General features: G+C 31.3%; 1 protein-coding gene across 1 annotated transcript; it reads right to left on the bottom strand.

Moving 5' to 3' along the window:
* Positions 1–344: 344 nt before the first annotated feature.
* LOC135952017 (uncharacterized) lies at positions 345–5,534 on the bottom strand. The gene is made up of 2 exons (XM_065501792.1): positions 1,997–5,534; positions 345–988 (listed from the first exon to the last, which is right to left on the bottom strand). The coding sequence occupies exons 1-2, from the start codon at positions 5,532–5,534 to the stop codon at positions 345–347; spliced, it is 4,182 nt and encodes a 1,393-aa protein (XP_065357864.1).
* Positions 5,535–15,929: the final 10,395 nt, after the last annotated feature.

The raw sequence follows: 15,929 nt of genomic DNA on the forward strand, positions 1-15,929 counted from the left end.
CCGCATTATGGGAGAGCGCCAAGCAATTGTAGCAGTAACCGTTTTCTTTAACTACCTCTCTTCTTTTCCTTACTGACATATTAAGAAAGCGATCACAAAACCGGATAGAATGATGTTTTCTACATAATCGACATGTATGGAGATTAGGGCGACTGAAATTTAAATGTTAAACCATATTATTATTTTTTTTTTTTTTTTTAACATCGATGAAAATAGAAGAGAATTATTAAGTTTTAGTTGTGTGGATATGAAGCAGTTTGTAAGTATTGAATGTGTGTGCATATGTACATGTGTGGGTTTGGAATATGTATATACAAAATTTTTTTTTGGTTATAATTGTGGATTTATTCTTTGGGCAGTAGTACAATTTTTGAAATAGGTCTCGTAATAGATCCACATTGGGTTTTTAAAGTCACAACTCTTACGTGGTTATCACTTCCCATGTGGACTTGAGTCACTCGGCCAAGTCGCCATTCTGCTGGAGGTAGAGTCTCATCTACAATTACTACTAAATCATTTAATTGTATCTCTCTTTGAGGATATTTCCATTTTACTCGTTTCTGCAACTCTCTTAAGTATTCTGCTTTCCATTTCCTGCTAAACCGATGATGTAGGATTTTTACATTTTCCCATCTATTAAGCAAAGGCAGATCCAGTTTGTCAGGCTCCGGGATTTCCATTATTGGCATTCCTCGTAAGAAGTGGCCTGGTGTAAGAGGCAGAATTTGAGATGGATCATCACTTATTGGTGATATTGGGCGTGAATTTAATACGGCTTCTATTCGACATAAAAGCGTTGTAAATTCTTCGAAAGTAAAAATCGTATTTTGCGCTGTTTTTTTAAAATGCCGTTTAAAACTTTTTACGGCTGCCTCCCATATACCTCCAAAGTTGGGACCACTTGGGGGTATAAAGTGCCATTCCATACCATGACTTTGATACATTTTAATAACACTCTTTGAGGTCATTTCCATGAATTGTTTGTAGTCTTTAAGGAGTTGTTTGTTTGCACCTACAAAATTTCTACCATTGTCAGAATACACGCCTTTTGGGAATCCTCTTCGGCTAACAAATCGTGTAAAGGCTGCCATAAAACTTTCGGTAGAAAGGTCTGAACAGGTTTCTAAATGTATCGCTCTAGTAGCAAAACATACGAAAACGCATACATAGCCCTTATATGTGCGACATTTTCTAAGAGGGGCACTTTTTAAATGAAAAGGACCAGCAAAATCGATCCCAGTGTGTGTAAAGGGTGGGGCAAATGTAACTCGTTCTGAAGGAAGGTCTCCCATTAACTGATTTTGAACCCTTTTCTTATAGACTGTACAAATTTTACATCTAGATATACAGGATTTAATCTTATTTTTTACTTTGGGTATAAAATATAATCTTCGCAAATTAAAAAGCATCAGTTGATTTTCGCCATGTAAAAGTAAAATGTGGATGAATTGTACCGATAAGTCACATAATTTGGACTTGGGAGAAATTATTTTTGGGTGCCGTTCATCGTAAGTAAGGTCCTCTGAATTCTTAAGTCTACCTTTTACGCGCATTATTTTCGATGCATCTAAAAAGGGGGTTACTGACAGAAGTGGGCTTTTTTTTGTTAATTTCATGGAGGATTTTAAACTAGCATATTCTGTGGGATAATACTGAATTTGAGAGATTTTTATAAGACGATCTTTTATCCATTTTAACTCCATAGTAGTTATCTCCCCTTGTGTCACTTCAATTGTATTCCGATATTTTGATAGTCCACGATGAATGAAACGAAAGGCATATGCAATAACTCGTAGAGCTCGGGGAAGTGAAGAGAAATCTTTTAATATATCGTCTTGTATGTTTGTACACAAGCATTTAAGATTATTATTTATGGGGGATAAACTTGTTATCACTTGATTGAAAGGGCATTGTGTGTATTCATGTGATAGGTAACACTCAGTTGTTCTTGCCTCGGGAGCAATTGCTTTTGATATTTGAATAACAGGCCATTTACATTCTTCCTGGATTAACCATCTAGGACCTTCCCACCACAAGGAATTGTTTTTGAGCTCTTTGGGGGTACAACCTCGTGTACCTAAATCAGCAGGGTTTTCAGCTGATGGGACATGGCGCCATGTAGCATTGTTTACGTTTTGTCGAATTTCTGAGACTCTATTGGCCACATAAGTTTTCCAAACGTGAGGTGGTTTGTCTAACCAGGAAAGAACTATTAAGGAGTCTGACCACAATATTATCTCATCAGACTTTAAATTCATGTTATTGAGAACATTTTTTACAAGTTTGGAGAGTAAAACTGCTCCGCTAAGTTCCAGTCTTGGTAGACTAGTTTTTTGTAGGGGGGCCACTTTCGTTTTTGCTACTAAAAGTTTCGAAGATACTTGGTTATTTGATTCAATATTACGCAGAAAAATTGCAGCGCAGTAAGCCTTTTCAGAAGCGTCGCAGAATCCGTGAAGCTGGGTTTTATTCATAGGGGAATAATTGAGCCATCTTGGTATTTGAATCTCCTTCAAGTCGGGCAAATTTTCATTGAATTGAATCCATTTTTGTAGCGATAAAGGTTTAACCTTAGAGTCCCAATTATCTCCTTCGAGCCATAAATGCTGCAGTAACATTTTGGCTTGAATTATAATCGGAGCTAACCATCCAGCCGGATCAAATAAGGTGGCAACTTTCGATAAGATTTGGCGTTTAGTAGCACTAGTGGGTGTCTGAGTGGGAGTAATTGCGTAACTAAACGAGTCACTTATTGCGTTCCACTTAATGCCTAGCGTTTTGGTTGAACTTGCATCATAAAATTTTAAAAAATTAGTATCTACTCTGTCTTTCTCAGGAATGTCTTTCAGTAAATTGGAATGGTTTGCAGTCCATTTTCGTAATGATATACCTGCTGATTGAAGAACATTTATAAGCTGAGACTGTGCCTCCTTTGCTTCAGCCATATTATGACCACCTGAGAGCACATCATCAACATAGGTTTCCTTTTCCAAAATTGCAGAAGCTAAAGGATACGAAAGGGTACAATTTTTTGCTAATGTGTGAATAGTTTTAATTGCAAGGAAAGGAGCACAATTTAGTCCGAACGTAATAGTTTTCAGGGCAAAGTCTTCAATTATTTCTTGATCGGAAATTCGGAAAAGAATTTTTTGAAACTTACGGTCATCGGGGTGTATCCAAATTTGTCGGTACATTTTCTCCATATCGCTGTTAAATACGAACCGATATAAACGCCAATTAAGTATGACCATTGTCAAGTCCGATTGCAATGTTGGACCAGTATATAAGACATCATTAAGTGAGAGCCCAGAGTTGGTTTTCTTAGATGCGTTGAAAACAACTCTTACTTTGGTGGACTTGGCTTCGGGTTTAACTACTGCATGATGGGGCAAATAAAATGAGTAGTAGCACCCATTCCGTGGGATTTCTAAGTTTGAAGCTTTTTCCATATGATCTAAGTTCAAGTATTCGGTTAATACTGCAGTATATTGAGTTTTTAAGTCTTCGTTTTTCTGTAATGATTTCTCCATTCGTATGTATTGTGCTTTCGAAATGAATCGAGATGGACCAAGAGTAAGTTTGGAAGGAAAATCTTTTCTAAAGGGTAATCTGACCATGAATCTTCCCGTTGGCAGTCTTCTAGTGGTTCGTTCAAAAAAATCGTTACAATATTTATCATCATCGGAAAGTGGTTTATCTTCCCTTACTTCCTCGACTTCCCAAAATTTTCTTATTAATTCATTTGTGCTTTCTTCATTTTCATAAGAAATCCATGTAGAATAAGCGTTAACGGAATTTACTGGACCACTTAATATCCACCCAAATACAGTATTGAATGCTGTAAGAGAGCCAATATTTTTGATTATACTTCCAGCAATAATTAGTTTATTGATAATCTCGCCGCCTAGTACTACATCAATTTGGGAAGGGATGAAACAATTGGGGTCTGCCAAATTTAAATCGTTGAGACCATCGAGGTATTCATGTTCAATAGGATACGAAGGTAACAACTTAGTAAGCCTTTTTAGAACAGCGGCTTCTATATCTATTTCAATTTTGTGAGACTTTTCTACAACCTTGAAAACACATAACTTATCTGAACTACTTGTTACATTACCGCCCATTCCCGAAATGTTAGTACGGAAATTTGTACAGGTCAAATTCAATTTACCTTGTAACCTTTCAGTAATAAAAGAACCTGAGGAACAAAAATCTAACATAGCTCTAACTATAAATTCTTGTCCTTCATGTTCGATTGTGATTAATGCTGTGGGAAATATTGTATGTGGCTTATTGGCTGTAAAATAAGTTTGTACTTGAGCACTTTCATCATCCGAATTATGTGATATTGCTTCATTGTCATTATATTGAGTCTGTGTTAAATGTACTTGTGATCTTCTATTTGTCGCGGAGGAGGTGGGGTTATCATTTTGATATTGACCATCGGAATGGAGAAGAGTGTTGTGATTGCGTCTACAAACTAAGCACAAATAAGTACTTGTACATTGGGATGTTTTGTGAAGTGGTGATAAACAATTTTCACAGATTTGATTTTTTGTCACAAAATCTATTCTTTCTTGGACCCTCAACTCTTTAAACTGTGGACAAGATCGTAAAATATGAGACTTCTTACATATTTTGCATTGTTTTGTTTCTGTATGAACACTTTTCTCGGTAAAGTAAGTTTGTGATCGAAGTTGATGTGAATTGTTATGAAATTTGTTTTTATTTTGTGATTGGGTGTTGAACTTTATTTGATTATCTTGCGAATGTGTACGAATTTTCGGATTCCTAATACTGTCCATTCTTTCCAAAACTTCGTATCTTGAAGTGAGGAAACTATTCATTGTATCCCATTTAGGAAAGGGGTTTTTGGCGATCTCTCGCTGCCAAAGAGCTTGCGTATCCTCTGGAAGTTTCCAGGTACAAACATGAATCAGAATTGTGTCCCAGTTATCTATGCTTATTCCCTGCGAAGTAAGTATCGTAAGACAATCATTAACTGTAGTCTGAATTCGTTGAATTTCCTCACCTGAGTCTGTGTTTGCTATTTTGATACCAAGAAGAAGTTGTAGTTGTTTGTCTACTAATAACCACTTGTTTTCATACCTTAACTTGAGTGCATCCCAAGCTAAATTAAAATTTTCATCGGTAAGCATATATCTTTTAACAATTGTACCAGCTTGACCACGAGTTTTATTGCGTAAGTGATAAAGTTTTTGAACATTAGTCAATTTTGGATGGTTTATGTATACCGCTGTAAACATATCTTTGAAAACGGGCCAGTCTTCATAACTACCGTAAAATTCTTCTGTATCACATGGTGGTACTTTAATGCATGATACATTTGGAGGTGGTTGCCTATGCTCTATATTAGACGTAGGTTGCTGGATGGGTTCAATTTTTCTTTTTTCCAACTCTATTTGGTCTAGTATTTTTGATTTCCATTTATAATAACACTCAGCACAACTTTCAAATTTTCCTTTGGCCGACTCTTGAAATTCCTTAGTTACGGCCACATCATCTGAAACCATTACTTCATGATATGCTGACACTAAATCCTCCCACCTCTGAGTGAGGTCTAGAAGCTTCACTTCTAATAAATTAAGCGTTTGATCATCAGAGCATTTTTCAAAAATAGTGCAAAATGACACTAAATGATCAGAAGCGAAAATGAATTTAACCGTCATACTCATGATGAAAAATAAGAATAAAAAGAAAGTTCTATCTTTTAAAAGTTAAGTTAGAATGTTATGAATTTCAAGAAAATTGTCTAGCTTTCCTATAAACGACAATATAAGCAACTAATTACCAATATTTTATGAAATGATGCGACTAATTATTTACAACTCAGCCTTTTAATTATTTGAAATTATATTATATTGTAGATACAGACCAAAATACGGAATTTGAAATACTTTGTAATGACAATGTTTAATGTATTACATCTATTCATATATCGTTACTCCAAATTATTATTAATCTTTCAAATTTAACTTGTTATTGGATATATATAATAAATAATGACCAGAATATTTAAAAAAATGTGATGGTGCATGAGGAGTTGAAAATGTGAATGGGTATAAATTGACAATCAGATATATGAATGTGTTTTATAAATTTATAGGATGTATTTTCTTTACCTTTGATAATTTTGCTGCAACTTAACTAAGTCTGCTGGAATTTTTTGTTCAAATAGACTTTAACGAATGTAATGATGTTTCATAAACAAATCCAAATTTCCACAATATTCTTGGGTTAAAGGGGTTGATTGCGTCATTAAAATTCACTATCTTCGATGTTTCTTCTTCCCCCAAAGCTTCGTAACTTTTAATTTAAATTTAAAATTATTGGGCCATTAACTTTTCCAAAAATTTATTTTTTCTTTAGTATTATTTTCATATAAAAATCAGCACGTTTATTATTTGTTATTTTATGTCACTTTGTTTTTTCGTTTTATATCTCTCTTTTACTTCTTTCGTTACATGCCCAACTAAAGATGACACGATCTGACGATAACTTTATTTAGTACTAAAGAGCTTAAGAAATGTGCAAAAAATTAAATATTCAAAGAGCATAAAAAAACGCATTCATGAGAGAACGACACGAAGTTTTAATTTTGTGTATACCCAAATTTCTTCCGTTAAACTGGAAAAATAAATATTCTTATGTTGGAATTTACAAGCATTTAACCAATTATAAATCTGAACTTGGATTTTATGTAATATTTTCCACTTATTTTTTTCAATGCACAATTTTCTCCACTAAACTTTGAGGTGATATTTTTTAATGCACATACACACACACTGCTTATGTCAACCTTTTATTATACTTTTGTTTGTACTTACTTTCTTCTTCCACTCATCTCTATAAAGGGCTGTTTTAAATAATATTGCAGAGATGCAAATTTGCGTACAAAACGGGGATAATACTTAGCTTTCAATAATTAAATTATTTAATTAATTCTGAAAAATTATTTTAAGATGTGACCAGTATAAACTCCAAAGCGCTGGTTTAGAGGGTATCGAAGGACCAATGTTCACTTCCAGGAACCTTTGTATGGAAGTGAAATATCAAAAATGATACTCAATTTCGTCGAAATTGTTTTTTCTTAAATTCCTCCTGATTATAGCCGTCGGCTTTTGATGGTAGAAAAAAAAGGATCAGTCAGGAACTTTTCGAATTATACAAGTTTTTTATTCATAGCACGTCGTGCTGCCTCTTCAGATTTTTTACAAAAAAAAAAGTTAACTTGAAAAACGGAAATTCAAAAACCATATTTTGTAGGGATTGAACTTCAAGGGTAATATTTTTCCCTACAAAATCTAATGTAATTCTATTACAATGTAATACAGTAAAAGTAGCTTAAACTAAGAGTTAAATATATATATAAACAAAAAAATTAATTTTGTATAAAAAAAATATTCATTATTTAGATTATGAACGCTGGTTAAGGATTACGTCTTAACACCCACCAACAAAAAGATGGGAGGTACGTTAAAACGCGATTTTTTTAGTTTCCAGGCTCTTAACTGAAAGGGCAATATTGCACCTGTCAACAGGCGTGTGTCAATTGACTCCTGTCAAAATTTGAACAAGCTGCGTCATTTAGTTTGTGTTTGACAGCCATTGATAGCATAACAAAAATGTGAATTTCGTGTGCTCATTAAGCATGGAAAAGCACGAATTTTGTTGTAGCCGTACAAGCACCAGATATGGTGTTGGCCGATCGGATATTGAAAATGCGAGAGATTTTGGATATCATAGGCATCTTGCATGGCTCAATGGTTTCAATTTTGAATGATCACTTGGGTATGAGAAAGTTTTCCACAAGATGGCTGCCGCGTTTGCTCACAATCGAGTGCTCGAAAAGATTTAATCATGTGCAGTTTCTGCCCTATTCTCCGCATTTATCACCGAGTGACTATTTCTTGTTTCGAAACCTGAATAAATGTCTTGGCGGAAATAGATTTGACTCTAACGATGAAATCATCTCACAAAAAATATCTATTTTTGGAAGGGATAAAATATTGGAGAAAGGTTGGACAAAAACTTTGTTCGGACCACTATAAATATTTGGATCCCGATAACATTTAAATGCATAACTAAATTAAAGTGAAATTTACCGCTGACATTCACTACAAATAGGAAATATAAAACTTACGAAATCGAGAAAAACATTAAATTTTTGTACGTATGGTGCCCTTGTTATACTGGTGGGTATATAAGATTCTGCACAGTCGAAAATAAAAATCTTGTTATTTAAGATATTTTTATGAAACAAATCTACTATTTCTCTGATACTGCTGTTCGTATCTCTAATTGAATTTTAATGGTTGTTTAAACCTTTTATGTATGAATGTATTTTTTGTGTGCGGTTCAAGTGATGCTTTTCATATTTTTTTTGTTAAACATTTTAAGTGACAGTGATTTTTTGGGTACATATTGGGATACATAGTCGCTGTTGCTGTTGCAATTTCACCATAAAGTTTGCAAATACCATTGACCATTGAAATGCCACATGAAACAACAATAACAGCAACACCACCACCAACAGCAGCAACATCATCAGCAACAACTCATCAACTATTACAGCAGTCAAAACAAATGTGCTGAAATTTCAAGTGCCACATAGCACAAGAACCGCCAGCAAAAAAGAACCATTTTCAAAGGCAACAATAATAATTGTTGAGACACAAACAACTACAATAATACAAAGGGAAATGGAAAAAGAAAAAAAAAAAACAACAAAAAAATATTTGCAATGCCATCCATGACTAATGTTGCAAACATTTGTTTTGCTGAATGGTTTATTTGAGGTTGAACAACAACCATTTGAATGGAGGAAAAAAGAAAACGAAATAGCAGCGCCAAAAAGCAAGAGCCACTTGAAAATTAAAAACAAATCAAAAACACACTTCATAAATCAATTGATTTTGTAAAAGGGCAAGAGAAAAAAAAACAGACAATTTATAAACATTAAAGAAACTGAAGAAAAACATTTAACTTCATTATAATATAGGATGAGAAAAAAATTATTTCTTTTGATTGCAATCGTAATCCTATTTATTTATTAGAAAACCAATCGTTGCAAAACTATGAAAGTTTTTTTTACAAAAAATTATTTTAATCATTTAATAGTAGTTGCTTTTGTCATCGAAAGTTTTAAAATATTTGTCTTCGATTATCTGAAAAAAATCGAATCTATAAACAGTTATGATGTCAAATAAAAACATCGAAACTTCCATTAGTCTTATCTTTCTTTTTCGAGTGTAAATACAAATTAAGAAAAAATACCAATAATTACCCACTTTGTAATCACTTTCAATCAAAGTCAAAAATGCTCTATTTCATGTTTCCAGATACATCAAACAGTACTTCACTAAGATGCACATGAATTTACTTAGGTATCGATAAGTTTCATAATTTCAAATATTAAGTATTAGAGTCCCATTAGAAGAGAAAGTGCCATACTTGTGATATATGTAGATGATTCAAATCTTCATCCACATTTTAAAAAGTACCAAACTGTTTACCTGGATTTATCCTAATCTACACCTTCAAACTCCAGTTCCAAATAACAACATTTTATTTAATTTATATATGACTGCAGGAAACAATGTTTACAATTTAAAAAAAAAATTGGCTTGTTAGAGTCGAATAAAAGCTATGTTCAATAACTAAAAGTTGTTACTAGTTAGTAACAATTGTTACTGGAAAATCGGTCATTAACTCAAAAACTTGCAAGTAGAGAAAAAATCAAGAGCGTATAAATTTTAGAGAGTGTTCTCTCGTTGCAAACTATTACAAGTTCTATTTTGAACTCCTAATAGTTAGCAGCTTATATTTTATATGTTTTGTGTTATTGTTTATTTATTTAAAATTTTATTTTTCTGGTGAAAAAATGTCAAAACAAAAGAATTTTCAATAAAATTGAAGAAAATGTGAGTATTTATTAGGGTATTCGAATTATTCGATTTTTTTCTCTTGTTCGAATAAAACGAATAATTCGAATAAGAGATTTTAACTTGTTCGAATAATTCGATCACACATTTAAAGATAATCGAATTATTCGAATAATTTTAATTTTTTTTTAAAAAAAGTAAAGAATGAAGTTTTAATGTCGATTTTTTAATATTTTATTGTTAAAGATAAACAAAAAATAACTTTAAAGTTAACAATTCAAGTATTGATAATGTTAAAAAAACATTCGAAAACATAGTCCATCATTCAATTTTCATCAAAAATATTCTGATTATATTAACTCCTGAACATTCTACAAAACAATTGACTATCAAACCATATAGTTTCCGTTTTGGAGCTATGATCCTGAATTCAAATACAATATAAACGTATTAAGAACTTTTTATGTCGTTCATTAATTCGGGTTTTAAATTGAGTAACTAATTCTTTAGTAAATTAAATATTCACTATTTCTAAATTATTTATAAAAAATTGTATTATACATCAAGTTCTACCAACGTTGCCGAATCTTTGCTTAATAAAGTGGTCTTGGGGAATTACACAATAAAGGGAATCTGTCCAAAGTTTGATATCATTGTCAGTGAACGTGGCTAATTTGAAGTCAGGCAGTGCATGATTGACGCATTTACAAATACGCAAAAAGTTTATTACCATGTTAGACAAAGATGTTCAACGATATTCAAAATCATGTATAAGACGAACTCCATGCTTTTCTTGCAACGAAACGTTAGTATGCAATATTTGTGTTTATCATTCGATTTATTAAATATTTTGCAACACTTACGTACGCGGTTAATAACATCATTTATATACATACATATATTTTAAGATCATGGCCTTCATCTATTTCAATGTAATCATTATAACTGTCATCCTCAATATCACTTTTGACGACCGTTTCAAAATCACCTTCTCCATCACATTCAACTCCACTTTAATATAAGTTAAAATTTTGATTATTAATTGCGATTCTTTTAATATTTCGCCAGCTAAATAACAAATATTTTATTCCGTAACTTTTATTTTCATTAGTTCAAGTCCTAAGTTAAAAATTTTGAAAGATTTGTTTTTAGAATTGTAACTTTTTCAGTAATATTTATATATTTACAGAAGGAGCTATCGGATCACTCATCTACAGTGATCGAAAGTCCCTTTGTCTTTTGTTATTTGTCGAATTTCAGAAACAATACAATTTTTGTGAGTCATTATTACTTATTTAAATTTGAAATTATGATAAATTTTAAGCAATGTAATATATATATCAACATTTATTCGTTTTATTCGATTATTCTACATAAAATTGTTCGAATTATTCGTTATTCGAAAATGGCCATTTTTAAATTGTTCGAATAATTATTCGTAAGAAATTATTCGATTAATCGAACGATCATTAGTCGAATGAATACCCTAGTATTTATACATTTTAAAAGGAATAAAATAAGGAAATTGTGTGTATAAAACAATTATTACTGGAAAAGAGTTCATTTACTTTTGATTTTATTCTCTCGTTGCAAGTATTTACTGGGAAAGTAAATGAACAGATCTAAAATGTGTTTTCCCAATTTTTCCCTTTTTGATACTTTTTCTTCATAACAAAATATTTATATGTCTATCTTGAATTGTTTGAATTTGCAAAAAAGTACCAAACTTATATTTGTTATTTTTTAATGAGTAAATAATTTGATTTGAATTTTATTTCCTTGTTTATTGGTTTAAAAAATACATGTAGCAAAAAAGTACCAAAATTCAGTTTTTAAAAAGTACCAAACACCTGCCTTCTAATTATTTAAGTAGATAATTATGCATTTTAAATATTATGTGTTACCGAATTTACCCGGTTTTACCTTCAAATATCCAAACATCCCTTCTTGTTGGATCGACATAGGGATCGACATAGGGTCTCTACCTTTTGGCGTTTGGGCTGAGCGACGCCGAAAAAGTCAGTTTTGGGAATAAATTTAATATGTTCGCTGCTTTTTCACGAACACTAATGGCATAGTCAAGACGTTGCTGATAGTCTGTCGTCTTCAATTCTTGCACTTTATATGGGAACAAGTATACTGTCCTCAAAATTCTCTGCAGCGACCGCCGTGATAGCCCAAGTTGTGTCGAACATCTCCTTGTTGATGTTTTGTGACTATGCTGTACGCTCTCACGACTTCCGGCACCAGAAAGGGTTCGTACACACCCATGTTGATGAAAATTTCCAATTAAAAAATACAATTCAATGGTTTTTGTTTGTTGTTCGATTTGTATTGTTATTCATAAATAATTCCCCAAGTCTTCATCACAAAATGCTGAAAAAAAAACATTAAAAAAAGTTATGTAGAATTCAAACCGTATAGCTCATTATGCGCCAGCCTGCATATTCTCTCCACTAAGATTTTCACAACTGAGTTTGGTCTTTACTCCAAATCATTACACATACAGGTGATGTTTTTGACAACTGTGGTAGGCCTTTGACAGGAGAGATTCTGATTTATGTGTTTTTGATTTTAAAAATCATTCTATGATTTTTTTTTTTTTTTGAATATTGTTAAAAAACAGACTTTGTGTTAATGGGGGTTAGCAGCAGTTAGGTTAGGTTTTTTGTTAGGATTTTACGTCATTTTGACGATTTTTTTGAGTAAATTTAGTGATTTGACGTTTGACGATTTCTTTTGTAAATTCGCTAACATGCCGACAATTTTTCCACTTAAATTTTATTTTAGAAATTAAAATAAATATATAAAAAAGAGAGGAAGTTTTTCTTGAAATTTATGTAAAACTAAAGATTTCTCAATGTACAATTGAAATTTAAAATCAATTTGTTGTAGATACAAATAAGAATAAACTATTTTTCTGGTAGGTGTTGTCGAGTACAATAAAAAAATGTTTTTGCTTGAGGAATACATTAAGATTTCTCAAGGTAACTTAAATAGCATATATACCATTCGATAGGCCTCAGATTCTTCTTTCTAAATCCGCTGAGAATTCTTCTTTCTAAATCCGCTGATATTCAACTAAGCTACTGGCTTAAGCGATGCTTCGAATTAATTTAGTGTGAGCTTTAGCTTCTTTCAAAGGCTTTTATTTAAATAGAATTCTTAAATCGTTAAATTAATTCATAATGTAATCAACTTGTAAAAAAAATCATAAAATTTGTGTTAATTCAAATCTAATCAAAATCTAATTGAAGACAAATGTAATCATTCAAAACATATTTAAAGCTATTTTGTAATGGATTTGAATTAAGGAATATTTTAATGATTCTCATAGGAATGAATTCAATAAATTTGAACAAATGAATTAAGTCATAAATTAATTCATAATGAATTCATTACCGGAATGGTTAAGAGATACAGTTTAATTTGAAAAACAGTGTACTGAATAATATTAATGTACTTAAACAAATACTGTTAATTTATATTTGTTAAATTCGATGCTTTAGTGTTTTATTGATGCTTTTTATTGAAAGAAATAAAATTTTTATAAAAATTTAATTGAATGAATACAACATGATTTTAAGTCTTGAAGATTTTATGACGATTTTTTCATAATTTTGACGATTTTTCCCAAAAAAAGGCCTAACAGCACTGGTTAGCAGTAAAATAAAAATAAATAATATTTATTTACATGAAACTCATATCAGTTACGGATAACTGATTTAAACTTTTTCCAAAAACCTATAATGTGCTTTTGTTAAAGAAAAATCAAATTATAATCTTTACATTAATTAATCGAAAAGTAACTATCTTCAAAAAACTCCATTTGAATGTTAAAATTGTTCACCTTTAATCATCACACACTTCACCTTAAACGTTTTTCCCACATTACAGATTGAAACAAATTGCATTTTCTTTTGACTGTCTATCAGTCTATCTATTTTTTTCCATCGTTGTCAACAACGTCGTCTCAAAATACTGTTGACATTGCACATTTAGTCACCGTGTTGTATTTTTGGGATTTTAAAGAAGTTTATTCCATTCATGAGTGTCATTATTAACACGTCACATGTGTAATCAATTTGTGGCATTTCGTCTTGTTTGTTTGTTTGCAACAGTTACTTTTTAGTTCAAAAGATGTTTTCAGCATGTTGAAGTGACGCTCCTCGTATTTAAGCATTTGGTATATGTGTGTAAAAATGTATGTATGTTTGTATACAAGCATGTACATGAATTTAACGACATGTTTCCTTTTAAAATGTTTTGACATCATTTTAAAATTGCTCACGTTGTCAAAATTCAAATGTTTCCCTCATTGTGCTACTATTTTCAGTTTTTGTTCTGTGTTTTTTTCGCTCAGCATTTCTAAGTTTTGTTACACAAAGGAAAGGAAGCTTAAAGGAGTGAACTTTTTTAAGTAATTCAAATTTCAATTCAAAATTGTATTTCCAACTTTGTACAAAAATGTTCTAAGATCTTCTTCTGCCCTATTTTAAGGCACGGACACATTAAATTCCTTTAATGCTCTGACTCATCACCATTTAACAGTTTTTATGTGTCATTGTTGGCAAGTCTTTTTTCAAAAATCACCAATTTAACAGTCATCTCCCCTCCATCCACACTTGCAAAACAATGTCAGACAATACTCCCATTACATATCATAGAGTCACTAAATTCTATTTTCGAAAAATTTTCATACATCATTGTGAACAGACAACGAAATCTGAATCACTCACATACATACAGACAAACATATGCATGAATGTTTATGACAAAACGGTATAATTTTGCCCTTTTAGGGTCTCACTTTTGCTTGACCAAAATTTGTAAAGAACTACAGATCATTTGTGTATAAATTTGCACAAAGAAAAATCACTGCTTTTGTTAAACACGGAACAATATGGCAGAGAAAATAGCCGTTTTATAATTTTAAAATCCATGATTTTCTTTCCAAAAAGGAAACAAATTTAATCAAGAAAACGTGATATTTATTAAAGTTTTTGAATTATAAAGGGATATAAATTAAATTCAAAGGCATGCTTTTGGTCATGTGTAATTTTAATTTGAGTTTATATAGGAAAATATTAGAATATTTATGTATATAGGAAATAATTATAATTTTTTAATATTATGTGCAAAAACATAAAAAAATATTTGTTTGCTGAAACTTTCACAAACATTTTGAGTTTTAACTAATTTTAGCAATTACTTTCTACGAATTCTGGCACTATTTAGATTTATTTACGTTGAATTTCGTATAATATTTATGTAGAATATTGTTAGGGAGGCTCTATGTAACGCAACTAGTGTTCCTAATTTCCCGGACTTTTATCTTTCCCGGGAGGAAATTAAAAAATCGTTCCATTCCCGGGAATTTTTTAACACTAAATTAAACCAGAAAAATTTTTTCGAATAAATTTTACCAGGGTTTTAAAAGAAGTATAAAATAACTGTATTTGGTTGTTGGTCCAGCCATTATAAGGGTTTCTGATTTAATAGTGGCATTTGATCGGTATTGTCACAGTCGTAGTTTTAATCAGTATGAAATGAATAATAATTATTGTTTAATTAAAAAACTTAAGAATTTCGACCATGTTAAATCTACAAAACATGCGTAGTTAGAGAAATTGTTCAAGTCTGATTGTAAATAAACAAATTTGAACCACTATTATTGTTATTATTTTCTCTAAATATGAATAATGATCATTGAATATCCCTAAAAGATATAATGTTAGGCATCTTAATAATTCTATTAAGAGCATAAACTTGGAATTTGATTCATTCTTAATAACAAAATTTTTCTGCTGTGGCTTGAGTTGAGTTAAAAAAAACTCGGTTATTTCAATAGTAATACTTCTTTGCCAACTGACTATCTGTTAGAACCGAAAAAATCTATGGATATAATAGAATAATTCAGTTAGCAACAAATTTGGCCTTCGAAACGTATCTGAATATAGTAACTGAATATAGTAAAAACTTATGAAGGAATTCCCGAAAATACCCGACAAATATTTCCCGAAA

The sequence above is a fragment of the Calliphora vicina genome, chromosome 1 (genome assembly GCF_958450345.1).
Source record: "Calliphora vicina chromosome 1, idCalVici1.1, whole genome shotgun sequence".
Taxonomy (NCBI): Eukaryota; Metazoa; Arthropoda; class Insecta; order Diptera; family Calliphoridae; genus Calliphora; species Calliphora vicina.

Bases quoted from the DNA above. Each gene is read 5' to 3' on its own strand.
- LOC135952017 (XM_065501792.1), bottom strand. From the start codon at position 5,534: ATGGTTTCAGATGATGTGGCCGTAACTAAGGAATTTCAAGAGTCGGCC. The intron at 989-1,996 runs GTAAATGGCCTG...AACTCCTTAAAG, and splicing joins ATGGTTAATCCAGGAAGAAT to ACTACAAACAATTCATGGAA.